At 47.2% G+C, this 27412-nt stretch overlaps 2 protein-coding genes and 1 pseudogene across 5 annotated transcripts in view; 1 reads left to right on the top strand and 2 right to left on the bottom strand.

The window, feature by feature from the left end:
- LOC139054794 (uncharacterized) overlaps positions 1-13480 on the bottom strand; it is an 85215-nt gene extending 71735 nt beyond the window's left edge. The window contains exon 1 of the mRNA XM_070532415.1: positions 13465-13480. The gene's annotated coding sequence lies outside the window, so the exon portion shown is untranslated. The remainder of the gene's footprint in view (positions 1-13464) is intronic.
- LOC139055057 (U2 spliceosomal RNA) lies at positions 3211-3389 on the top strand (annotated as a pseudogene).
- The window catches only part of LOC139054793 (uncharacterized), a 134260-nt gene continuing 119910 nt past the window's right edge, over positions 13063-27412 (bottom strand). For 3 of the 4 annotated variants that reach the window (XM_070532412.1, XM_070532411.1, XM_070532413.1), the window contains one exon: positions 13063-13484. In XM_070532412.1, the coding sequence (XP_070388513.1) occupies positions 13357-13484 (128 nt within the window). In that variant the 3' untranslated portion in view covers positions 13063-13356. The remainder of the gene's footprint in view (positions 13485-27412) is intronic. The other variant, XM_070532414.1, reaches the window with a different exon arrangement.

Genomic DNA, 27412 nt, shown 5'->3' with positions numbered 1-27412 from the left:
CCTACGCTTTTACTGGCACATGCATCATGGGGCGCGCGGTCACGATGTTATCGCCCATGGACTTTATGCGGAACATGATGGCGACGGTAACAGCAGGAATGCGCCTGGGGTGTCCATATGATTGCTATCGCAACATTATAATAAGAGCCTGCGGCAGCTGAAGCGTCCCGTGGCCCTTTACCTTCGGCAAAGAAGTAACGAATGCAGTAATTCGCTGCGCCACAAAAATGTCTTTTTTTTCTTTTGTTAGGCAGGGGCACCGAAATGAAGAGAGAAAACGCAAAGGAAGGCGTGTTGGCCAAAATTTAATGCCTACTGTGGGCACCTAACGTGGATGCCAAAAGAATATCGAAGAAAAGGTCAGACGCTTGGCCCACAAAGAACCATACGCATACTGCTTCGTATCCTACACCGGCCAGACAAGTCTTTCCGGAGAGGTTGCGCTCAAGCGAACGCACTGCAATCTGGCCAGTCCCCGCAGGTATGGCGGCGAGCAACCATTGTTTCTGTTACTCGTCTGCTAACCAGAAAGCGTCCAAAACTTTGCCAGGCAAAAATTCACTCGGCCAGACAAAAACGAACGCGCATCCAAGAGCGCCACGCGGTGGACGGGGCAACACTACAAAAACGCATGCGCTCTGGCTGGCTTTGGCCGCCCGCGAGTAGGGAGAACAAGAAAATTCAAGAGGCGCAATGTGTCCTCGCGAATAAAAGTCAAAGTACAAAAATAAATAGTAACGTAGTTACCTTTGCTGGCTTTAGTGTCTTGACATGGGTGCTTTGGCGCAGGTGAAAAAAAGAGGTTGCTATTGACACGTGTACTTATCGTTATCAGGCGACCGTGTTTAGCCGCCTGACAACTGTAATCGCACAGCGCGGGGCGCGCCTGCATGTATCCGAAGTTTCTGCAAAGTTATCGATGCTTCGATCCGGCTGTCTGTTGTCGCCGAACTTTGTGCTATCTGATTTCATCGCGTGACGCGAATGGTTTAGAACTTTGTGGAAGGCACGCGGGTCCTAACGATTAGTCTGGAACATTCGACGTTTGCTGTATAAAAGCCGACGCGCTTGAGCAACACCATCTAGATAACACAAGGCCTGTTTACACCGATCCATGATGTCACGCTACCTGGCCCCAAATTCCCATTGACAAGGCTGGCGTGATGAAAGCGGTGACGTCAAAATCACTGTTGCTTAGTCGGGAGTGTCCCCATAAGATTCTATGGCAGTCGGGCCAGGTAGCATGACATCATGGATCGGAGTGAAAAGGCCTTGTGCTATCTAGGTGGTGTTGGCTTGACCCGCTTATCAGATTTTTGACGAGCGGCGACCGTGTTTGCCGCTATTGTTGTGCTATAAGTGTAGCCTGTTTTTGTGGGCACAGGTTCGCCCAAGAAAAGTTAGTTTTGTCTTTCACAGTATTGCTACTGTGTTCTTTCACGTCACCACCACGTGACAATATCCTTTTCTGCGGCATGACGGCACAAAGGAGCCACCACAACGCTTCATCTCATTGCACCTAGCTCCATATTTCGTCAACTTGTCTGATACTGTGTTGATTTGGCTTGCCTCGTTGTATGCTCCGAAGTACGACTCCAGAAAAGTTAATGCACTTTTGTCGTCAAATGTTTATAACAATATGAAAGCCACAAAGTTCCGAAATTGAGAATCTAAAGCACGAATTTGGAAATGTGAATGCGCCTTTCACATGAAAAGTTTTTCAGAACTTTACAGCCATAATGTTTCGTTATTGAAATCCATGCGCTCCGTAGTTTACGCTGCCTCAGCAGGATGCCACGAAGAGCCCGTTCGCCATAAAACGCCCCGGAAATTTTGTGCTCGGATAGGGCTGCTTGCGTTATGTGACCCCCGCTGCATGGGCGTTGCCGCGAAATTCAGCCCGAGGTTGAAATGTTCGCGTTGAAATGTCTTTTCAAGCGTTGAAAAGACAGTGAGACAAAATCGATAACGATTTCCGGCAACAGCGGTTCTTTTGGTTGGCGGTGTATAAAAGCATGAAATAATTTCGGGGGGTGGGGGAGGGGCTGAAGCTCCATAAGCCTCACCCCCCCCCCTGGCTAGGCCTCTGTCGCCCATGTATTTGTGTTCTTAAAGCACCGGAAATATTGCCTTGGAATGGGAGAATGCTTCAAAACCGAGTGTTTTTTTTTTCTTATTTTATAGTATTGTTTAGGATGAGTCGGTATTTGCTACGCCATGTGCGCAAAGGAAAATTGCTTTTGCTTGTAATGGCATCCGTTCACCACATTCGTACCTTTCGCCTCCACGCGCAGTATTCCTATGCGGTCTTAATACCAAAATGGCATAATCTTTTAATCTACTCTGTTCAACTGATGCCATCCGGTGTAGCCTTACGTAAACTGCTGCTTGCCGGGTGGCACAACGTTCGGTCAATGCTCAAAAAGCCTGGAACGAGTAGCTATAAAAAGCAATAGGAACATTTGCTCATTTCGCGATATGCGTCTGGCGTCTATTTCATAAAATTGCGCGCGACGTACTTTCGACGAAGGTTTGTAAATATCGTTCACTGTCAATTCTACTAAAGAAGAAAACGATTCACACCAAAACCGCGTGCGGTTGACGAGCAGAAGCCAAAAAAATCGATGCCATTCCACTCTGTGAAGGTGGATGACCAGCAAAGCTTTGCATGTACGACCCTTAATGGTGAACTGTCCACTGCCGCGCGTCAAAGGCCGCATGCAGATAAAAGGAAGGTGACGCGCCACTAGTCGCTCCCCCAAAATGTTGAGACTTGAGAGATGATGAGGCGCAGGGATGCAAAACGCGGCACAGCAATTTTTACTAACGAATCCCGGCACGTAGAAAAAAACACGTGCATTACCAAACTCCGAGGGCACCTATTCTTTCACCGTAGCCAAGGGGATCGTGCGTTCGTAGACATCATGCAGTACAGTAATTGTTGTGAGGTCACTCGAAAATCACAAGGAGTCACGCTCAGCAAAGGCCACACAAACTTTGTTCCCCACAAACTACTTCTGGAACTTGGGCGTTGCTCGAGTGAAACGTTCCAAGTTTGCGAGATCGGAGCAGCATGGACGTTCGCATTTACTTCCTTCTCGCGGTACTTGAGGACAGCACGCTCATGGGACCGGAACCACGAGAGAGCGGAAGGGAAGGAGATACGCAAGCGCTTGGAATACCGGCAAAGAGAGGGCGGTGCGAACGTAGACGTGGTCGACGCGGATCATAGTGTAGTATCTCTTAACATCTTAATATTTGATATGGGTTGTATTCGAACCTAAGATATTAAAGTTATTTTTGCAAGTTGGCGGAGTGCTTAAAGCCTGCTTCACCTCCACCGCGAGTCGGACCGTTATTGCACTATCTTCAGGAAGTGCCCACGTATGATGAATGTGATGTGCTGTGGCACAAGGGCCAAACATTACCAAAGAGCGCCACGCCGCTGTTAATGAGGTCGCAGTAAAGGTATGAATTACGAGAGGTAGATGCTACGCGGCTCTAAAAGTGCCTAAAAAGAGTCGCTGAAACGTGCGTAAAGCCTATATGCAATAAAATTATTTCAATGTTTTATGATCTGTGCTATCAGCATGAAATATCCATTGCGAAAAAATGACGATACAGTAAAATATGTGCAAGATAAGCATTTTGAAGAACACTACTACCTTAACAGAGCCCTTGAGACGCATGGACTAGGAGACATGTGCTATACAAAGCTACTATCGTAGCGGCATTCTTTGGAACTATGAATTATGGAACTATGAATTTATGGGGCGGAAAGCATGCAAGTGAACATCATTCATGAATCCTAGCACTGCTTTGGTGTCAAAGAACGGTTCCACAACAAGAAACATTACACGATGAAGAGCGGTGTGCTGGCGGTATGCTGAAAGAAAATGCTTCTTTCTCTCAGCTTCGGCTTGCCGGCACTCCAGAAAGACGTGGAGGATGGTCAGCCTTTCACCACATCTACCACAGGTTGGAGGCTTATTCCCAGTCAGTGAAAAATTATGTGTGTCTTAGATGTGACCTATCTGGGATCGACAGAGTGGGACATCAGTGCGCCGTGTTTTTGTTTCCGAGTGCCAGAAACGTAACTGTGGCTTACTCAAGTGAAGCCTATTCTTTGTTTCCACGTTCCACAAACGTTGACAGTGGCTTTGCAGTTTCTTTCGCAAGAAAGGCTTCAGATCTGTGGCAGGGACAACAGCGGTAGGAACAATAGCTTACGATTTGAGTGATGTGCCCATTTGCTGAGTGCATTACCCTCAATGCCTCTATGTCCAGGTACCCCGCATATTATAACATGCTGATTAGATATATATGCTTTACCTAGGACAAAATAGTACTCAGTAAGTACCTGGTTTCTGTGCTTACAGAATGATATAAAGGCCTTCATAACGCTTAGGGAGTCTGTATACATCATTGTTTATTGAAGTATCGATTTTCCTATAGACTTCACAGCCAACAATCGGGCATAGGCGACAGCCACAAAAATACTTGTTTACATGTGCAGTGCACCGGATCTTGAGAAGGATGGACGAATGGCTGCATAAGACAGCCCGGCATGCGACTTAGAAGCGTCTGTGTAAAACTGTATGCACGAATGATTGTACTATATATCTTGGAAATGAATTTTAATACGTGCCTCTGGCACATGCTTAGTGACCTCTACAAAGGATGTGTCACACTCTATCAACTGCCACTTCCATAGCGGTAATAGTTTCGTGGAGCCATAGGACAATGTTCATGCACTAGAACACCCTTTTCCTCATTAAAGTCCCGCACACGCAAACAGAAAGGCCTTCTCGCTGCAGGTCGGTTATAGAAGAGCGTCCCAGCGGTCATATCATTTATGGGTGAATGAGACAGATGTTCACGGTTTTATTTTATATTCAGGAAATATGTAAGACTGGTGTACGATTGTTGAAGTTGGAGCACCCACAAATTTGCTTCTGCATAAGGGCTTTCTACGGGGCTTGACCTGAAGGTATATGGATTCGTGATATGGATTCGTGATATGGATTCCTAAATCGTGGACAGGATCCAACATCTCTAAAGCATTTGGGGAAGCGGACTGACATACTATTGAGCTGTAGTCAAGACGTGAGCTGACGAGACACCTATACAAGTTCTAAAAACATTTCCTGTCACTGCCCCATGTTGTATTTAATAGAAGCTTCAATAAGTTGATTGTTTCGAGCCGCGCAGCCTTCAAGTATTTCATTTGCCAGATGAATGTGAGCGTCGAGTCCAATATGATGCCGAGAAAGTTGTGCTCGGCACTTGCAGGTTATTGGCTACCAGAGAGCTCAATAGCAGTGTCTCCTATCATTCTTCTCTTGTTCGTGAAAAGAACACATGTACTTTTCTGTGGGCTCAAGCTAAAACCGTTTTCATCATCCCATTTTCTAACATCATTTAAGGCATGCTGGATATGTCGTCCACAGATAGCAAGGTTGCATGATTTCAATCCGATCTGCCTATCATCTACATATAACGAGTAGAACGTTGTTCGGGGGATAGCCACGCGCAATGTAATAATTTTCAGAATAAACAGTCTGCAGCTAAGCACACCACCTTGCGGAACACCTGTCTCCCGGGTGAACTACCTCGACAATCATGGCCCACCCTTGCACGAAAGGTGCGATTTGAAACGTAACTTTCAACAGTACAGAAAATATGACCGCGGACTCCTATAGCGGGAAGGTCTCGAATAATACCGAAGCGCCACGTGGTGTCATACGCTTTCTCCAAACCAAGAAATACGGAGCGAAAAAAAAAACTGTTTGTCCATGAAGGCATCACTTATATTTGCCTCAATGCGGACAAGGTGGCCTGCAGTCGAGCTATCTTCTCTGTAGCCACAATAGTACGTATCTAGTATTCTGTTGCTCTCTAGGAGATAGGCGAGGTGCCGGTTTATCATCATCTCGAAGCGCTTACACAGACCGCTTGCCAAAGCAATAGGTCTGTAGCTACTAGGTAAGGACCGATCCTTATCTTGTTTAAGTATGGGGATTATTATAGCTTCTTTCCAGGAAAATCGAACATGTCCAGCAGCCCATATGACATTAAAGAGAGAGAGGAGCGTTTGCTCTGTTTTCGGGTTTAGGTACTTGATAATTTCATATATGATACGGTCACCACTTGGAGCTGAGGTGTTGCAAGAAGCAAGAGAAGCTTTAAGCTCAGGTAAACTAAACGGACGGTTGTAATCTTCACTTGAGGCGCATTTCCGATCAATGGGCTGTGGCTCTGCGCGTTCTTTCAACCTCGGTGATGATTGTGTCTAATGAGATGTACTGGAGATATATATTAAGTGTTCACCGAGACAATCTGCCTAATCTTCCAGGCCATCTCCTTGGGTACATACTAAGGGCAGGGGGTGCGCACCCCCGCCCACCCGGCCTTTTAATTTATTCACCTTATTCCATACTTTCGGCTCCTCCGTTCAACAATTCACACCAGATATGTAGCGCTCTCAGCTCTATCTCTCATCGCACGTCGATGTGTTCTTCTGCCTTTTGAGTGGACCTATTTGAAATTTATAACTTTCCTGCGGTTGGAGTTACGAAGCATTCCGCATGCTTTCTTTTGATTTTTGCGTGTTTTCTGGCTTTCGTCATTACACATTGAGATGCGACGTTTATTTGCCAGTCCGTTAGTTTGTTTATTGGATTTCGTAGCAGCGTGAATAATAAAACATGTAGGTATACCACAGCATCGTCTGCTATACAAGCAGAAATGTCATCTTCACATAAATATGCGAGTTCGCTGATTCGACGTTCTTTGGGGAAAGATGTGGCTGTACGCTAGCTGTACATACCACTATAACCAAATCTGTTATAACCAAGGCTGACTATCCCACATAATGTTAACCCTTGCTGCCTTGAAGAATGGAGGTAAAACGAAATGAAGACGGTAGATACAGAAAGAGAAAAATACGAAGGTTGGAGGGAGAGAGAGACAGTAAAAGGCAACTACCTATTTCCCCCGAGTGGGCCAGTCCGAGTGCCATCAGCGTAAACCCATGGTCAAAGGGGCGTGTAGCCTCCGCCGGGTAGCATTAAGGGTCCAAGCACTCACCATCGGCCCAACCCCAGGATTCCCTTTTCCCTGGACACGACTAAGCCGCGTACGGTTAGACGCGGGAGGGTCCAACTGTCGTGTGCTCGGTATACGTCGTGTCGCAGCGCACCAAACGCCTGCTTACGCAGACGCCGCTGTGAGGCGCACGTATGAGAAAACAATCTCGATCTACATGGCTCGATAGACGCACGCAATTTTTCAGAAGCTAGCCATAAAACAAATACCGCGCCGACCAGCGCATACGGCGTAACGCGTTACAGCTAGCATTCGAAACACGTGCGGCCAAAACTGAAACTGAAAGCATCGTTCAGATAATTATGTTAGCGGCTTTGTGCGCTATATACAATTCGGCCGCTGGGCTCTATGGGAGTGTCCACACTTGTTGAATTTTTGCTCTAGGCTACGAAGCTGGCACCATCCTCCTCATCAGGTTGTCTTCTTTCACTGCTCTAGCATCGCTGCACTGGAACCGTCTCCACTTCTACGTGCTGCTCGCCTCTGGCAAGCCAAGTAGATAAGAAATACTTTCCCCTAAAGGCAATGATTTTCGCTTTAAAATCGAACAAAAGCGAGGTCCTATAGGCGAGTAGAGCGTTTTAGTGACCTGTTTAAACAACGCTGCGAGTCACCGACCGATGCTTGCGACGGCGGTTACCCAAATTTGACGTCACGAGAATGTAATAAAAAAGGTATTAAAACAGTTTTACGCTATAGGGCTCCTGGGGCTCTTTAACGTACAGCCAATCCACGGTACACGAGAGAGAGAGAGAGAGAGAGAAATAACTTTTATTTATATAGCCGGCAGATCGGTGGGGGGGCCAACCCCGCATAGATGGCGGCCAGAAGCCGTTGAGCTCTAGCGGCATCCTCGGCTTGCTGGACAGCCAAAAGTTGGTCTTCGGGGCCCAAGCTGAGCAACACGGTCTCCCACTGCTTCCGATCCTGAACATTTTGGCCCTGTCAGGGCGCCCGAGGGCAGGCCCAGATAAAGTGATCCAGGTCCGCCCTTTCTTGACAAAATTTACAATTGGCCGAATGTTGGCCTGGGTAATAATGATTAAAAGTCACCGGATTTGGATATGCATTTCTTTGAAGGAGGCGCCATGCCACCGACTGCTGCTTATTAAGTGATGGGTGTACGGGAGGAAAACGCACCCTCCCAAATCTGTAATGATTAGTTATCTCCCTGTAGCCAACCATCCGGTCCCCTGTGAGCCCCAGCCGCGGCGCCCCGGTGGCTTGGCTTGCGAGTCCTCGAGCCACGGTGTCGGCCGCCTCATTGCCGGGGAGGGAGGAGTGCGCAGGCGCCCAGATGATATGGACAACCCGCTTACCGCGGAAGTTTGTCAGGATACGCTGGGATTCCTGCGAAATGCGCCCCTTCGCATAATTTAAAATGGTGGTTTTAGAGTCACTGACTATTATCGTGGCCAGTGCGGAAGCCATTGCGACAGCAATAGCCGATTCCTCAGCCACCTCGGCTCTGTTGGTTTTAATAGATCCGCTGAACTTACGCTCACCTTCCGAGTTCACTGCAACGATACACATGTTCTGATTAGTCGTCTACTCTACCGCGTCGACGTACACCACGTCCTGAGAGCGTTGGAATCTCCTCTGTATCGGTTCGTTAATAAATGTGGTCTAGAAACAGAGTCCATTTGGTGAAGGGGCCTTTGTTTATTTATTTACAAACGTTGTAGACAGCGGCTTCAGAAGTACGGCGTGCCGGTTTCGCAAAGTAAATGGCTATTTTGAAAGCCTTGCACATGGAATATTTGCATTACGGCATCATTAGAGCGCACGATCTTGACCTGCTTAAATTGAAATGCTTGGTGTTGCATAGTGTAACACAGCCTGCAGGAAGGTTACGAGACATGTATTTCTGCATAAAGTATATTTCCTCTTTTTCAATAATAACGGCCGAACAAAAAACCTGGCTGAACAGTTGACGTTTGAAAAAGCCCTCTTGTCGAAACGCTGGCTGCTAGCCGATTTTTTGCATTTGCCACATTATTCTTACTTATCACTCTTCATCCATCTCCCTGTAAACTATTGCATATATTTGGGTGCTTGTGCGGTGAAATATCGCTGTAACATTGTAAACTGCCTTCCTCATTGTTGTTCTGCTTTATGTTTTCTTTTGTGAACTTCATTGCTACTTTTAATAATGCCTAATACCAAAGCGTGTAAAAAGCGTTTTATGTAAAAAGAACACCGACCTGGCTTCCATGAGCAATTTCACCCCTTCAGAAACCTGTGCGTTGTCCCCCATGCAATAATTTGAGTGGTATGAAGAATTAATCCTGCAGTTATCGCATCTTAAACAAACGCATGTGCTGATCTCGTGCAGGCGAAATACTTACTACTGCTACTATGGATCTAATTTCTACCACTTGCAGTCATCTATGCACATAGAAAGAGACACAACATTTCCTTCAAGAATACTGGAGTGCCTTCATTCACTCTAACTGATTGTGAAAGAGGTTTTGTTGACACCAGCTGTTCCGACACAAACTGGTGCAAAACCAGCCCCATGAACAGTATGGACACGTGTACTTGTTTCTCTTTCTTATGTGACGGCTTTTTGCCGTCTCACGAATGTTAACGCTCCGCGCAGGATGGGCACACATGTGTCGGAAGTTTCTCGAATGTTATGTATAGTTCTATCTGCTCTCTGTTGTCTCCGAAGCTTATGGTATTTCATGCGACGCGATTTGCGTAGAACTTTCTGGAAGACATGCTGGCACCAGCGATTACTCGGGAACCTTCGATGATTCGTGCATAAAAACCGACGCGCTGACCGGCACAGCGGATTTTCGACGATCGCCGACTTTAATCGCCGCTGTCATCGTGCTTTGTATATAGCCTGTTTTTTATGGCCATAGGTTCACCAAATAAAGGTAGTTTCGCCAATAACAATTTTGCTACCCTGTCCTTAACCGTCGCTACCACATGACAATATCAAGAACAACTTTTGTCGAGTTCTCAGCCAAGACCGAGTGCCTCGGGCGTTTGTAACTTTTTTTTTCTAAAACTATTGTGCATATGTCGGTCGCTTCCGTGAGAAACGTCATGTACAATATTTGAGTATGAATACTTTTAACCTTGTGAAGATATCTACTTTTCGCCTTTTAGTTGTTTGCCTTCTCTGAATTCTGCTGAAATAAGGTTGTGGCTGCTATTTTCTGATTTGTCTCTGTACAGCAAGCAGGTCGATGTTGAAGGAACGCGGCAAGACTTATTCAGAATACCCTCTTCCACTAGCAGTGTTCGAAGTAAAACTTGAGAAACAATTCAGGTATATCCCCTCATGATACATTCGCTTGATTTTTGCGCTATAATACAGCTTGCAACATAATCAGAATGAATTTCAATAATGTTTAGGCATACACTGAGACAATTTCTAATATCTAGAGGGAGATGCAAGCTCTTGTATAAAACCACTCAAAGAAGCAGGTGAGGTTACTACTTACAAAATAACTGAAGTCATGAATTCCAAGCTTAACCATCTGGTAGCTGCCATCTAAAGAGCCGGGATATTTTATAGATTACACTGCATGCGCTGCGAAGCAACTTTGGCCACAGGAGCCTTCGGGAGTACTTGCTCTTAACAGCTTATTGATGCAATAGCATCAAATCGTCCACTGAACGAAGAAGCTGGCGTCTGTAGCAGAGAAACGGCGCCTGAATTTTCATTGGATGCAGCGCCGCGTCCCGTGCGCGCCTCAACGAAGCATAGCGGGCGCAAGAGAACACCTGCAGGCGCACTGGCGCAACGCGTGCTGCGTGAAGGTTTTTGCATGCGAAAACTGTAGGCTGCATTCTAACTTCGCCTAGGTAAGCGCTACAAGGAAACTACTGTAGAAATATTAGAATGAATTCGAAAGAAAAAACGTTGGCTGTGGTGTGTTTTGTACCTAGGACCCCAGGCTCGTAAGCTGAGTGTCTTGCCCTCTTGGCTAACCAAACGACTCCTAGGTAGCATGTCTGTACACTCTTCATGCCATCATGCTACCTGAAACAACATTTCCATTATCAAGCCAGGTGTGACAAAAGCAGCGACGTCAAAATCACCGCAGCTTTCTCCAGAGCTTCCCCATTAGATTCCATGGTAGCCGGGCCCAGCAGAATGACGTGACGGATCGTAGTGTTCCGTCCTTGTGCTATCTAGGAGGCGTTGTCCAAGCATCTCAACGCAATCGCTTGCCGGCGACGAGTTCTTAGCAAGAAGGACCGCTTAGCGGCGTTCAAATGGACACTAATGCTTCCGCATTCAAAACTCTGAAGAACTTCTTAGGTGTCGTCGTGTTTCTCTAGAGCGCTGCTGTTAAGCACCCGATCCTGCATTGCGCGTCGGTATCATTGGTGCAACAGAGCGAGCGAGCAGAGCGAAGAACGAAAGAGCAAACGCGGAGGTTTGCAGGGTTGAAAAGCGAAGGGAGCGCGATGAGGAAAGCAGAGAAGGAGGCTGCAGTGAAAGGATTAGGTGGAAAGTCGAGGAGGAGGGTATGGTGAGAGCGTGAGAAGAAAAGCGTATTTCCGCTCTGTGGTGACGATGGCTACGAGGTGACGCAGGAGTAGCGCACATCCTGTGTTCACCGATGGCATACGGCGGGCGCGTGCGATACTATATATGAAAACAAAGCGCTGCATTAGCGGATGTCTGTTTGCGGCGGCTGCTGTAAGTCACGCCCATGCGTCACTAGCGCTACCTCTCGTGATCTCCCGATTAGCGAGACAGTCGCCCAACACTTCGCGCCATTTGCAACGTGCCACTCGAGACCTTGAGTGTCCGTGCCAGCCAATATATCGCGAAAAGAAAACACGTACAGAGCTGCACTGAAATATACTATTAGGGGGCATATTGATCGTCGGCAAATTTTCGATACTGCAGTATGCTACGCGTGCATATAAACGCTGCCTAAGTGAAGCACTTGCAGCTTGCATGAATAATTCAACTCCCCCTGTCGAAACGTCGGCTTAAGACAAGATTCCTGGCTCCACTGCTGTTCATCTTGCCATTTTCGCTATTCCAGCTTCTGCATACCATTGTATCACGTCATTGTCGTCACACAGTCTTCGTGGTTCCATCGCCGTCATAATGCCGTGGTCACGATGCCGCCTTTAGAAAATCGTGATCTTTCAATCATTCTCATATTTCGCTGCCGTCATGCGGTCCTCGTCATTATCAGTTCGGTGTTCTCTCAATATCGTCACGCCGTCGTCCTCCCGGCTTCGACGTAATAATATCGCCATTTCAATGTCGAAATTCAATGCCGTTGTTGTCAGTGTCTTCATATCTCATTGTCATCATCATGTTGTGATGACGCTGTCGTCCTCATGACATTGGCGTCTTTGTGTTGTCGTCACACAACCGCCATGCCGCGGTCGTCACGCCATTGCCATCATTTCATCGCCCTGCCATTGTGATGATTGCGTCAATGTCATCAAACTGTCATTCTCCAATTGTCGACATACTGTCGTCGGCTCACCGTCTTCCTCATGCCATGCTCTTGAAGGGGCTGTAAGGTAATTTGTTACATTTAGGAGACAGCGCCACTTTACAATTTTTAAACAGCGTCCATAGACTTGTTGCCTGTATTGGTCTCGAACAGCTGGCTATTGCAGCATAAGTACGACGAATACGCGCCAAGCGCCAGCATCTCATCCCGTAGGGAAAAGTTTTGCTCTGCAGCGTACTTCGCGTACGAGCAGCTGAAAAGTCTCCTTTTGTGAGGCCTCGCCTAAAAATGTAGAATGCGCTGATGAAAGCGAAGTAGACCTGGTTTTGTTCGCTCATTTCAGTGATGCAATGAAGTGTTTCGCTAAAAACACTTTTGCTGGCATTGATACAGTAATGTGAAGTAGGCATTCCAGAATTTCTTTTGTTTTATTGTTAAATGGACCCGGTGGCAGCTCAAAATGTTACTTGCATTTTAACGCTGATTTTCTCTTTTCCCAATAACGCTACCTAATTCCTCGCATTTGTTAAATATGGAATTTTCGAGTAAGTAAAAAAAAATTGTAATAAGCATATTGTGTAAGCACATACTTTATAAGAAAATAGGCTTTTCCAAGGAATTGCAATTACATGCCACTTGCTCTTAAAAGAGAGGAATCTCTCAGGCTGCTTTTGCGGTCGGCTGCTATAAAACGCTTCAGAATCTTCGAGAGCGATTTTTCCTTCAGGTACAAAAGTACGGTTTTGCTGTATTTGAATGTCCCATATTAGACACCCATGTTTTGCATCACCGCTGTCATTTGTTATTGGCAGCTGTCATCGTAGATCTGGTAGGTACGGTGAAATCCACAGAGCAGTTCGAAGATGTACTCGCAACATGGATGGGGCTGGCCGAGTTCAGCACCACTTACCCAGATGCTGCAACCTTTGCCTGCATAGAAAAGTTTAGCAATACGTTATTAAGATTATGACAAAGTAAGGTTATGAGCAATGCCACCACTAATGCTGGAATGAGAAGACACCGCTATAGGAGAATAAGTGCTCATTCGTTATGGCACAAGTGTCTCATCATCCTTAACGCCGTAACGATACACACTGAGTGACCGCTTCGAGCATCTTAAGAAATCCGAGCACTTTCAGCCGCTGTTGCGTACCTTGCTTTAATACTTGACGCCACATTTCTTCGAATACATTTTATATTCAATCTGATGTTACTGTCCACTTGCGCATACTCGATCAACCCCATTATTGACGATCACCGGTACTGCCTTAATATGTACTGCAATTCGAAGGAAGGCTGACGCCCTTCCTTTCGAATTGGCTGAATAATACAAGTTGCTGGTTAGTGAGAATTCGCACTTTGAAGTAGATATAAAAATTCATTTCTGCAGGTACTAATGTATCTATATATTTAAAGTGCCTGAGGCGCGCAAGCAACAATGCTGTAGGGGAAAAGAGGAACAATAATGCAGCACATTCTCTGGACACAAACAATTGAGACAAAGACAGAGACTCTGCCTATTCAGCTTAGCAACGACTAGAATAAAACCAAGAAAATAATGAAAGCTCTAAGACCTAAAAAAAATGAAAATCAACCGTACGCTTCAGACGCATTAAGAAAAGTTATGTATCTTAAAACGAGTTTTACAGATCCAATGAACATCTTGGAATTTAAGTGAAGCGAAACATTCATGAAGCACTTATAAAAATGCTATATATTCACTCATTTCATTACTGCATCGTTCGCGTAAAGGAAACCAAAATGCGCACATGGTGTTTACGTGTACGTGTTCTACGAATCTGACAAAAGCAGCAATCATGGCAAAGAGTTAGTACACATTGGCAAGGTTGAAATATATGTATTATTGTGGCCTAACATTTACTTAGAGTTTTGGACCCCGGTCCTTGGGCACTGAGGTTCGAGCCCACCACTGGGCACGTAATTGAAGTTTTCAAATATGAGATTTTCCGATAGACAACGACAACAAACGAATAGCACCCTGTAAGCACGCTCAGCAATGTCCGCGATTAAAAGCTTACGCTGTGAAAGGAATATTGGCGGAACGAGAAAAAGTAGAAAAGTTTAAAAATCACAGTGAGCTGCAGGCTCTATTATTCATGCATGGTGCGCGGAAAAATACAGGCATGCTTGAAAACGTAGGCTCTAGAGACAACTTCGGGCAGTTTAAGGCGCGACCGGTGCGGGGAAACACATAGCTATCTTCTCTAACAAACTTTTTGGTTTCAGTTGCACTTTGTGAAAGCTTCTTTTTCTCGGCTTAATAGCTGATGCACCCTCTGAACTATGAAAAGACAAACACTTTCGTATGATAGCAATGATAAACAAATTTATGAATCCTCGCATTTAAGAAATATTCTTACCCAAAGTATCATGATATGTGCTTTATAGGGCGGCCCTAGGCTGGATCGGTTCCTGCTTCTCAATACTGAACTTTGTCAACGCATCACAGGCACTGCATTCTTATTCTAAGAGAAAGTTAAGGTTACACCTACATACTTATCCCTTTTCTAAGGTGAACTGGGCTGTATAGAAGTTACATTACACAATGTTGAGGCAGTGGTTTCGCCTAAATACCAGCTTACCTACTTGCATGTTCATGAAAAAATTGTTCATGCAAATTACAGCTAAAGTCTTGTATTCAGGTATGAGCTTCATCATTCATAACGCCTTCAGTCTGAAAGATTGACCTTTTTTTGTAAAGGCCATGCTAGTATTTGTACAAATGTTCATGTGAGGCATTGTGACATTGTAGAATGTCATTTTGCGATCGAACAGCGTCCCCTTGGCGTGTGATATTTCAATGAATGGAGCAGTGGTAAGGGCACAATAAACAGAATGAGACATGATCACCAATGTCACGGATAAATATCAGAAATATCAGCAGTCTTATCAATGATCATCGGGGGTCACCCGAAACTACGCGACATTATGACAAATATTATCATCAAGGAGCCCTCACTGTTATTACAAACAGCCCTTTCTTCACGTTAGCACTGCAGTAGCCGAACTAAGAAGCCAGAAGCTTGGCAATGTAATAAATGAAAACAGCGATCAAACACGTTCCTAAAATCTGAACCAGAACAACCAATCTGACTATTAGCACTAATTGAGTCTGCAATATAGTGAGTAAACTCCACCGCCAGTGTGTCGCAAGAAAAATCAATCCTGAAGCCATGTTGGGTTGTTTAGAAGAGGAGATTTTGTAAATTAATCATGAATTTGTGTAAATCATAGGCTCAAGGGTACACACCTCATTATTATAGTCTTGTAGTCATAAGTATACTGGGAAGCTGCATTTTACCACGCTGCCTAGTGTACTAAATGTACACGGGTGGTAAAAACTTACAGGCCACAGCGTGTTCGACAACCGTCCTTCTGAAGCAAGTTCCGGAGCTCCTTGAGTAATTTTGGCTCTCGGAAGCTCTGGGTGGTGAAAAACAGCGAACCTTAGCCTCTTCACAAAAGCGTTGCAGCTCTTATAATCTGATACGTGACATGCCACATGGGCACGAAGTAATCGTGTTCGCACAAGCTGAGGCCTGGAAACATTTGACAACCCCTGTACATGCAATTCTTCAGTCGTTTTTATTCGTTTATTTCCAAGGGGCAACAGATTCTGCCTGCTTATATTTTCCGCTATGTTCCTGTCTACCTAGTGTTCACAAAAGGTTGCCCATATTTAAATTTGATCTTTTCTAGGCAATCTGTATAAGAACGTGAGAAACAAAGCATTGAACAGCACATCTGAAATCGAGAACTTACCGTTGTGACCTTGCAGGTGATCCTTTCGCTAGATGCGTCAGCAAACGATCGACTGCGGAATCCCTACAGGCCCACTCACATTCGGCTGACCCGACACCGATGTCGGTCTTCCAACTGTCAGCGAGAGCATTTTTTGTCGCCGGCAGTCAGCAGACCGAAATCAGTGTCGGGTTAGCCCAGTTTCAATGAGCATTAAGCTGTGCGTCGGCGACTATCACCAACTATTGCGCACTGACACCATATTTAAGAACCTCGCTAACCCTTCTCAAGTGTATTTCCGGCACCATAATCAGGATTGAGCGCATGCTGTATCACCCGCCGATTTATATATTTCTCTGGGAAGGATCACCCTCACTGTTATTTCCAACCGTTTTGTTGCTGCAAAGCTGGTCAGAGTATTGGTGCAGTCTTGTAGATAGCAACAATCTCTTCTTTATTGCGGACATCTTCCACAGTAATTGACCGCGCTTCATGGTAAACCGCAATCACAGTGCGTTACTGCTCAATGGCAAAATTATGTTTGTCTTTCTGAGATAATGTACTGAGTTATTATGCAGAGGAGTATTTTAAACACCGCGAAACAAATTTTATCAGGTTAAATCAATGTCCTCATATCCATTGATGGCTTTGAAACTTGGTAGGTACTTGTGAAAGTCGTAGTGAGCTTTTCGCAGACATTTGACCTTTCGAAATCCATACGTAGTTACTGAGCGAAAACCACGCTCTTTACTTTAGCAGCCTCATTATTTCTTCCTTGCATATTTTACAAATTAAGGCAATCGGAACACGCTGCAATATTACCTCGAACCGCTCACGTCTCTCTAGTGTGGTTGCTTCTAAACCGTTTTTTTTTATTGTGATATCAGTTATATAGACCCCCCAGGTGCATTTTTGCAGTCTGCGCCAACGTGATGTTCCGCAGAAAGTCCAAGGGTGATAGCACATTCACCGCACGCAGTAATGTGTGTGTGCGAGTGAAAGCCTGCGAGCGTCAGCCGATGATCGCGGCTAAACCTCACGCGCGAAAGGGAGGAAAGCGGGGCGGAGGCGCGCCGTCCTTCTTTGCGCGCAAGGAACCTGTCACGCTCCGGCATTATTCCATTCGGCAAAGCAGCGATCAGCGGGTGCTAAGAGGTCGTGGAAATAGGGACCGGTAAGCAAGACGGTTATTGCCAGCCACTCGGGCAAGTGGCCGAAGGAAGTCGAAGGCAGGTTTAGAGATTATTGTCTTTTGGTCGTCGGCCTGACCGTGACGCCCCAAGGGCTTTTTGTAGGAACCGCTGTATATTTTCTGCCCCACGGGTGCATTGAAAAGCTTACTAAGAAAGCAGAGATGTGAATAATCCGAAACACGTGGTGTCTCTGTGTGACCATGTGTCCACGAATTGCTGACAGTGTATGTGAACCGACAGCGCCGTATGGCCAGCTGCCGTCGTTTCTCCTGTGCTTGTGAACGAACAATAGAGGCCCGCCGCGGACTCAAGGGTATGCGTGTGTGGTGGAATACAAGTGCGCGACATCTATCAGCAAGGCGGGATCACCCATTTCATCACCACTAATTAAAAGGGGCGTGGCCAAGACCTTGAGAGGAGCCGCCATACAATTGGGTGAACTTGAGTGGATCGTCACCAATATTTTCCATTCCCCAAAACAGGGAGCTAGGGAAAGTAGAAGTTACTTACCCGCAGGTTTCAGACCGATATAAGCTGAGCCTGCAATCTGCTGAAAAACGTTAAGGAGCTAATGCCGTCCAGCATGACCTGGGCCACCTAGCCCCGTCTGAACTGCGAGTTACTAATTGGCGTAAGAGATGACATAGAGCCGACGTCTGCAACTAAGTTCACAGCAGTTCCCCTAAAGATAGCTCAACCTTCAGGTGGGCATGCGTTCTAGTCTCACTGTCTACAATTTGCAATTTACAATATTGGCCGTACAATGTACATATTGTTACGGAAGGGTAAAAGAAGGAAGATCGCGACACGCTGGCTGCTGCGTGTTCTTGCTGGTCAGCCATCCTTAACTATACTGATTCTGCTTGTCTATATATTGTAAAGACAGCATTTCTATAATCCCATCATCCCCGTAACATATTGGTGGGAGGTGCTGGGTACCACAGCTGGAAACGGAGCCCCGCAGTGGACTTCGCATCACCGTCCTCACCATGAATACCGGCGAGCTCGCGCGATCAATGCCCTTGCAACCTCCAACGTCACCGTCGCCACCTACGTCGCTGTCGCAATCGGTTGTGGTTATGCAACCCAAAGATCCTGGAACTTAATGCGGGACCAATGGCACCGGCGTTGAAGAGTGGGTGGCGTTGACGACCGCGTGGGCAGAATCAGCAGATGGTACCCTACGCTTATGATAGCTAACCTGTTGTTCTAAGAGGCACTGCAAAGGTGCGGTACGAAACCATGAAGAGGAGCTAACCAACTGGGACCAGTGCAAAGACAAGTTGACAGAGGTTTTTGGCAAAGAAGCCGGCCGTAATATTCCCGTAAAGCAGGAACTGGCCTCCCATGCCCAATCACCTAGAGGCTTATGTCTCGTACATCAAGGACATTCTGGCGTTTTGTCGCAAAGTCGATCACGACATGACAGAAGCTGAAAAGGTCGGGCACGTGCTGAAGGGCATTGCAGATGACGCCTTTAATATTATCATGTGCAAAAGCAACTCGACAGTTGACGCTATCATCAAAGAGCGCCTACAATTCGAGCAGGGCAAACGCAGACACGTCTTGCAACGTTTCGCCAGGCTTCCCAATACTGCCGCAACGTGTGGAGATCAACCCGCACATCAGCATGCGTCGCCATCATAGGACGTGGTGCGAATCGTTCGACGTGAACTGGATGCGATGGCACCCGCATCTTTCTCTTCGTGTATCCCTGATGATGTCCCTTTTTCAGTTCGCCTCGTAGAAGCCATCGCTTGCCAGGAGCTTGAAAACGTCGGTTTACAATCAGTCTGTGTTGTCACCAACCCCAGAGCCAACGAACGCCTTCCTACTATTTTCGCTCCACCCCGACGATTATCTCCGCATCAACGCAACCCGAATGAGTGGACAACTGCAGATGATCAGGCAATATATTTCACCTGTCGCCGCATTGGTCATATGTGCCGATACTGTCGCAACTCGTGGCCCTCAACACCTTGCATGCCGACTAACCTGAGTGATTTTGATGGAAATGCCCGAAAATATCTCCCCCAGCCGAATCTAACAGCGCTGACAACTCTGCTAGGACCACGTGATACAGTCACTCACCATCGCCGCGCTGACACCAATCTCTTTCACCGAAAACACGTCGCCCATCTTCCCGTTCACCGCAGTCGCGACGCCTTTCGTTCCCCGTTGCTTTTGGCCGAACCCTTTCGAAAAACTAAGAAATGCAACCCTCGGAGGCGATGCTGCATTGCCTACTACTGCAGAAAGCCCTCCATCTGTGCCCGCAAAGAGAAGCGTAATTGGTGTTAAAATAGTCGGAGTACCTGTCCAAGAACTCGTCGACATTGGACCTCACGCGTCTGTGACGAGTACTAGCCTCCGTAGATGTTTAAAGAAGGTCCTCACCCGAGTAGCTGCCCGACTACTTCGTGTGGCCGATGGCGGCGTGCTGGTTGTTCTCAGAATGTGCACTGCGCATTTAAGTATAGCCGCTAATCCTACTTCTGTTCTCTTTGCTGTGATCGGCAACTGCCCTCACGACGTTATCCTTGGATTGGACTTTTTATCCAATCATTCGGCTCTCATCGCCTGCGAAACCGGCATTCTTCAGTTAAAACTGCCTCAACTAGCCGATGTTGCGGGCACCACCCCACCGCCCTTGTGCTCGCTTCACGATGTGAGTCTGTCATCGAGGCAGTTACGTCCCTTTGACCGCCCAGCCACAGGTTTCTGACGGCGAATATGTGCTTCGCCCCATGACCGACGTGCGTTTGAACCAGAACGTTGCTGCTCCGCACACGCTGGTCACGGTTACTGCGGTCTTTCGAAAAGCATACCGTGTTGGGACACGTCGTTGACGCATCCTGTGTACAACAAGATCCGAAAACTGTTTCCGCCGTTCTAAGCTTCCCTGTGCCACGTTCTGCTTCGGATGTGCATTGCTTCGTCGGCCTGTGTTCGTACTTTCGCCGTTTCATGAAAAACTTCGCCGACGTTGCTCGGCCTTTGACAGACCTTCTAAAAAAGTACACGCCATTCACACGAGGTCCGCAGCAGGCTTACGCGATCACCGACCTCAGCGAGTTTCTGAACACCCGTCCCATACTTGCCCACTTTGATCCAGGTGCACCGATCAAGTCCACACTGACGCAAGCCGCCATGGCATCCGCGCTGTTTTCGCCCAACAGCAGAATGGATCCGAGTGCGTGATAGCTTACGCCAGCCACCTGCTATCACCTGCCGAGTGACATTACTCCATCACCGACTGGGAGCGCTTGGCTTTAGTTTGGGCGGTGGCCAAGTTCGGGCCATATATGTACGGCCGCATTTTTCGACCGTTAAAGAAGACCACGTACTCAGCAGGCTGTCTTCCCTCCGGGACCCGGCGTGAAGGCTTGGTCGCTGGGCTTGACGGCTCCAGGAATTCTCATTTATTTTCAATTACAAGTCTGGGCGCCTCCACAAGGACGCTGACTACATCTATCGTCACCCCATGGATGCTCCTGATCCTGCTGCGCATGATCCGGAGCCCTGCTTGATGGCCTTTAGTGACATGACCGACATGCGCGTTGAACAACTACGCGACGAATCCTTACTATCAATCATCGCCGGAGTGCAAAGTGGCAGCACGGACGGTACATGCCGTATGTTCGTGCTGCGCATGATGTCATCGTCTATCGCCGCAATATCAACCCTGACGGCCCTGAATTGCTCCTTGTCCTCCTTCGTCATCTGCGATCCGTCGTTCTCGAACAATTTCGCGATGCACTGACGGTGGGGCACCTTGGAGTTTTCTGATCGGTTCTTTACTGCTCTGTGCGTCGTTATGTCGCAACTTACGGATTGTGTAAGCGCCGGAAGAAACCTCACCTGCCACCTGTCAGACGACTCCATCCAACTGAAGTTCCATCTGAACCTTTCTTTCGCGTAGGCTTTGACCTGTTTGGCTCTTTTCCGACGACGGCTAGAGGGAGTAAGTGGACCGCCGTCGCTACTGATTACGCCACAATCTACGCGATCACAAAGGCGTCGCCGACTAGTTGCGCAAGTGGCGTCGTCGATTTTCTCCTCCGCGACGCCATTCTCCAGCAGGGTGCACCTCGACACTTACAGACCACGGCGGCTCGTTCTTGACTGGAGCTGTCCATGACCTCCTCCGTTCTTGTGCCCCTGAGCACAAGCTTTCCACCACCTACCACCCACAAACGAACGGTCTTACGGAACATCTCAACCGAATACTCGCAACGATGCTTTCGATGTACGTATCCAACGATCACCGCGACTGGGCGACACCCTGGCCTACGTGACATTCACGAATAACTCGTGCGGACATGACACCGCAGGATATTCACCATTTTTCTTTAGTATGGTAGTGACCCCGCGATGCCGTTTGACACCATGCTCCCTTCTGTGCCACGTGTTGCAACTGAGTACGCTCGTGAAGTCATCGATCGCCTCACATCGTGCCTCATGTTTGCCCGATCTCCTTGATTAGCCTCGCAGCATATACTGAAGGAGCGTTATGACCAGTGCCATCGCAATGTTAAGTTCGCCCCAGGTGCTTGGGTGCTCCGTCGGTCACCATTTCGTCGGCTCGGCCTCTCAAAGAAGCTTCTCTCTCACTATACAAGGCCTTATGAAGTCCTACGTCAAGTTAACGACGTCAATTACGAGATTTCGCCGTTACAATTTGATCCATTCTTAAGTACGACACCTGTTGACATCGTGAACATTTCGCGGTTAAAGCCATAGTTCGCTTGCGAGTCTTCGCTTACCATGCTGCGACACGGCGCTTGAGCACCCGGGGTGCTGTTACGGAAGGATAAAAGCAGAAGAACGACGAAGATCGCGAAACGCTGGCTGCGGCATGTTATTGTTGGTCAGCTCTGTTTAACTACACTGAATATGCTTGTGTACATATCGTAAATACTGTGTTCCTATACTCCCAACGTCCCCGTAACAATGTAAAAGCGCAATTAGTGAATAATTATACATAATTCGTTTATCTATTTCATTTTATTTCACAATTGTTGTCCGCTTCATAGAGTAGACCAGCTGAAGGAGTAGAATTGTGCTATCGTCCACAGGTGTGTTTTAAGATTACTAAAAGATTGAAACATTTGGTACATTGCAATGATCTTCTGCACATCCCACTTCCGTAAATAAGCTCAACTTGCACCGAATGCTCATGCCCTGATAAAAAGACCTTCTTAGGAATAGATTTACTGGTACGTTCGGAATTGTGCGTTGTGTTGCCAATGCAAAAATGCTCAAGTATATTGTTTCTAAATATTCAAATTTAATCAAAGTGCAGGACATTTTGCTGGTAAGACAGTTTCGTGGTGATAAGTATGGCGTAAACATTCGGATTGCTAAGCACCCATATTGATAAGCCCATGGTGACACGAACGAAACTGCTTATATTAGCTCCAACAGTTTACACCTGCAAATGGTGATCGTACTTAAAGCGATGAAAGTCCCATTCAGTGACTGCTTCGCAGACAATGACTGTATCACGAAACCTGTATGACGATGACGGCGTGATATCCCCTGAAAGTGACGGCCTGAGAACGGCACAATAATTGCGATTGAATGACGCTAGTGTGATTAGAATACACTGACGAATAAAAATTGACGTGGATAGAGCGAGAACGGCGGCATAATGATGGGAGGGTGATATTAGTGATGGTCACGGCAGCGTGACGACGACTGTATAATGACGATGGCGTGATGATGGCGGCATGAAGAAAGCCTAGTGGCAATGACAGAGTGACACCGATGCACTCACCACGACGGCATCACGACCACGAACATATTGCTAGTGGCCCAAGCTATTTCGTCCACTGGGAGAGAGTAGAAGGTTTGACGACAACAGAGTGACGAGAGTCATATCACGAAGCAGGAGTGACGGTGACTGAATGGCAACGACGGCATGATGAGTTTGAGTGGACAAAGCTGGACTGACGACGGTAAAGAGACAGCAATGCCATCACAACCACAAGTTCAAATCTATTAGCCCAAGCTATTAGACAACTCAGATTACTCGGTCGGGTTAGATGGCGTGAGGACGACGGCATGACGAGAGTAACATCGCGAGGATGGAATGAAGACAATGAAACGACTTAATAGTCAATGAGGGACAGTAGAATTTATTGAAAGAAATGAAGCCGCTTTATTTTACAGAAAATTGTGCAAGTTTATCCTTCTACAAACAACTAGGCAAGAACGCAAATCGCACTTAGCCCTAAATAAAAATGTTCTTGAACTTGCAATAATACCCTAAAAAGAATCCCGAAAGCTGAGAAACACTTGCATTCGACAGTATCGGTGAAATGTTCGTGTTGCTGAAGCTCTGGTTCCATGTGCCTAGCGAGCGGCATGGTTCGCTGCTGCTGACGTGCCTTACTTTAAACAACAACCCCCGGAACTGCGTGCGCCAGCGCTTCCTCGCAATCTCACGACACGCACCAGCGTCTGCGACATACTGCGTCACGTTGACGGAGGCTGTAACGTGACGTATTTTATGTTACTGCTCTTGGATCAGCTCTCGGGCCAGTTGACGGGCTTCTTCCGTGCGCTGGAGATATAGCACGACGTCTCGAGTAAGGTTGCTATATTTGTCACATGGTAGCATAGAGCCGAGCATGATTTGCACGTTGCGACCGTCGACCAGGTAGAATAATGTCCCGCGGTTTTCTGCACTGCGCTGTTTCATTCAAGTGTGATGTACGGAAGAGTCTCGTCTCAAGTTTTGTATGGGACATTCCCGTTCATTATACGCATGTATACAATTGTCCTATTTGATCTCTCTGCCAGCCCGTTTGTTTGCGGATGGTGGCGGTTGTTTTGCAGCGGCTGGTACGCCTCCGCTTGAAAACGTCTTCCATCATGAGTGCTGGAAATGCAGTTCCTCCACCTCTGATCACCTGAGATGGAGTGTCCTGCCGTAGAATGATGTGGTGCGTGAAGAATTAGGCTACTCCGCTAAAAGAGCAAGAGGTAAGCCCGCAGCCCGAGCGAAATCAGTCAAGTAGTCTGTTGTCGCTACAATCCATTTGTTTCCCGCAAACGACAAAGGCAAGGGTCTGAAAACGGCCATGGCCAGGAGAAGCTCCATGCCCACGAGGTCAAAAACTTCCTTCAGAAGCTCAGCGCTAAGTGACCAGGCAGCCTTCATGGGCGGTCGCTTGCGACGCGGACATTCAGGACAGCATTTCAGAAGCGTTGAACTCTAATCAATAGCCGTAGCCAGTTGGCGCACAAAGGCAATAGTCCTCGAAAAACCCAAGTGCCCCGATGTAGGCTTGTCGTCCCGTAGGCCAGTGCACACGGTGAGGTGATAGTCTTCGTCGCTGCCACGGGCGTTTTTCTTGCAAAGCACGCCTCTCCAGAAACAGGAGGTGGACAGTGTGAGATGAATGTGGCGAGTAACTTACATTTTCATCCCTCTAGTTGATCAGTGTGTGGCTGTAACTTATAGGCCCGTCGCAGCCATGACATCAAGTCAGCATCAGTAATGACAACGAGAAAATTACTTAACATCTCGTGGGATGCTCTACGGGTGTACACGAAAGCGCATCGGCATCTTCTTGCTTGCGACCAGAGTTGTACGCAATCATGATATTAAATTTCTGCAAGCGCACAGTCTAGCGAGCTAGACGTCACGACAGATGTCAGAGACGGGCTAGCCAGCCCAGTGAGTGGTGATCCATGAGCGCTTTTATGGGGCCTCCATATTGGTGAGGCTGAAATTTTGTCATGGCCCACACGCCCTCGAAGCACACTTCTGAAGTAAAATGGTTAGACTTAGCTTGTAAGAGAGTCAGACTGGCATAGACGATGACCTGTTGAAGGCAGCCATGTTGCTGTACAAAAGCAGCATGAAATCCAGCGTTGCTTGCCTCTGTGTGCACCTCAATATTGGCCTCCTCACCGAAATGGGCACTTGCCCATTTCCTGCTTGTTGGCTGCAAGCGTGGTCGTAGACCTCTGAAGGCACTTATTTGCACTGTGGTCTTCACGAAGGGTAGGTCTGCTCTGGTGAGCCGAGTGAGGGGCTCGGCTATCTGGGAAACGTTTCCAATGAATCCACGATAACAAGCGCAGAAGCCGAAGGAATTTCATACTGCTGTTTTGCCTGATGGAAAAACGAAGGCGCCGAAGGCAGTAATCCTGCCGAGATCGGGTTGGAATGCATCATTGCTCAGAACGTCTTGCAAACTGTTCTGTTTCTCAATAGCCTAAAGGACACTTTTCAGGTCTCACAGTGATGTCGATTTTAAGAACCGTTCTTAAGCGCTTCAGATGTTCTTTGAAACTCTAGAAGATAACCGCATAAACGGGGTATACAAGACCAATTTGCTACTTCAAGGCAGCCAGAACACTATTCATCATTCACTGGAAAGTGGTTGGAGCAGAACAAAGGGCGAAAGGAAAAACTAGGGAATGTGTCGAGGTCATCCAGAGTTACAAACGCAGTCATTACTCGATTTCGCTCATCGACCACAATCTGCCAATAGCCACTTACATCAATCGATGGGAATACTCAACAAATTCATTTGCTTCCGCGACCGAAATACCTAATTTAATACTACCTAAATACTGGCGAAGCCTGCGTAAGCGGTTATCGGCACGTGGTGGAAGGTAAACGTCAATTCTAGCGGCATTGTCTAGCTTCCTGTGATCTAAACAGAAGCGCTGTGTTCCGACTTTATTTTTATCAAGAACGTCGGGCGAGGCCAAAGGAGTGCTGGATGGTTATACGATTCCACAGTGCAGCACTTACGATACTTGGGCTTGAAGGGCCTCGGGTACTATAGAGGAAACGGGAAACGGCTATCGTGCAATAGTGAAACCCTCATCACCAGTAATAATTCGATGTTTGGGGAGCCACGTTTCGCAAATCTTAGAGGAAGGGGCTAAACATATCCGATATTTCATTAAAAGAGATTCTGTTGAGAAGGTCATAATACGCTCACAGTATATATATTTAGACCACACTTGTGAAGAAACTCCATGCAGAGAATAAGCTGGAGACCACTTCCACAGGATGAGGCAAGTGATTTCAATTGTCGACGGACGAATGTTTTTTTGGCCATATGGCAGCCCAACGGTATAGCGATGTGAAGGATAGCTGTACGATTGCGCGATCACTTCCAGGGCATGATAACATTTTAATTACCCCCACCAGCTTCCCGCTTGTATCATAATATTCCGCGCGCGTATCCACTAAAGCGCACCTGAAGGCCGACCATCGGCACACGCATGTCAAGCGAGACCAAGTCATCAAGCTCTGAAGAGGACGCCGGCGATTCCTTGTCACGGCACTTAAGCTTGCATGCGTTGTCTTCATTGCGTGTAAACCCTGTTTTATATCTTCAATAGGAGGTATTCCGCACATCTAATGTCAGCACCTAACTCCAGAGTGTCGCCTCACTTTTCCAGACAAGTGCTTGGCGAGCACCCCAGAGCCACCACTCCGAAACGTGGGTAAATTGTTGAGGATCATGTCGTAAACGCTGACCGCCAGTGACGTCGTCAAGCTTGCATACGCTGCTGCTCGAGATAATCTTCGATGTCCTTTGGCTTGCAGCCAACTACGGAAGACGGCTAGTTTACAGAAAAATGGTGCAGTCCGCGTTGTCTGTATGGATACTCGTGGTAGACGTGACCGGCCTCTCCACAGTGTTGCAGAGTGGTTCTGCATTCGACGTGTGCCAGATGTGAGATTCGACGTGGAGGCAGCGCGGCTGTCGAAGCCTAAACCAGCGTGGGCTGGTTAGATCGAGATAGGACATCGCTATGGACCGCCACTTCGGAGCGAAAAGTAGGCATGGAATGTTGCAAGGCGGCTTACTCATATTTCAGGCGCTGAATTGCTGTGAGCACAGGTGCCATTATCACATGGCTAGG

This window comes from Dermacentor albipictus, chromosome 1, assembly GCF_038994185.2.
Source record: "Dermacentor albipictus isolate Rhodes 1998 colony chromosome 1, USDA_Dalb.pri_finalv2, whole genome shotgun sequence".
Classification (NCBI taxonomy): Eukaryota; Metazoa; Arthropoda; class Arachnida; order Ixodida; family Ixodidae; genus Dermacentor; species Dermacentor albipictus.
This window is presented reverse-complemented; position numbering and strand designations above follow the sequence as displayed.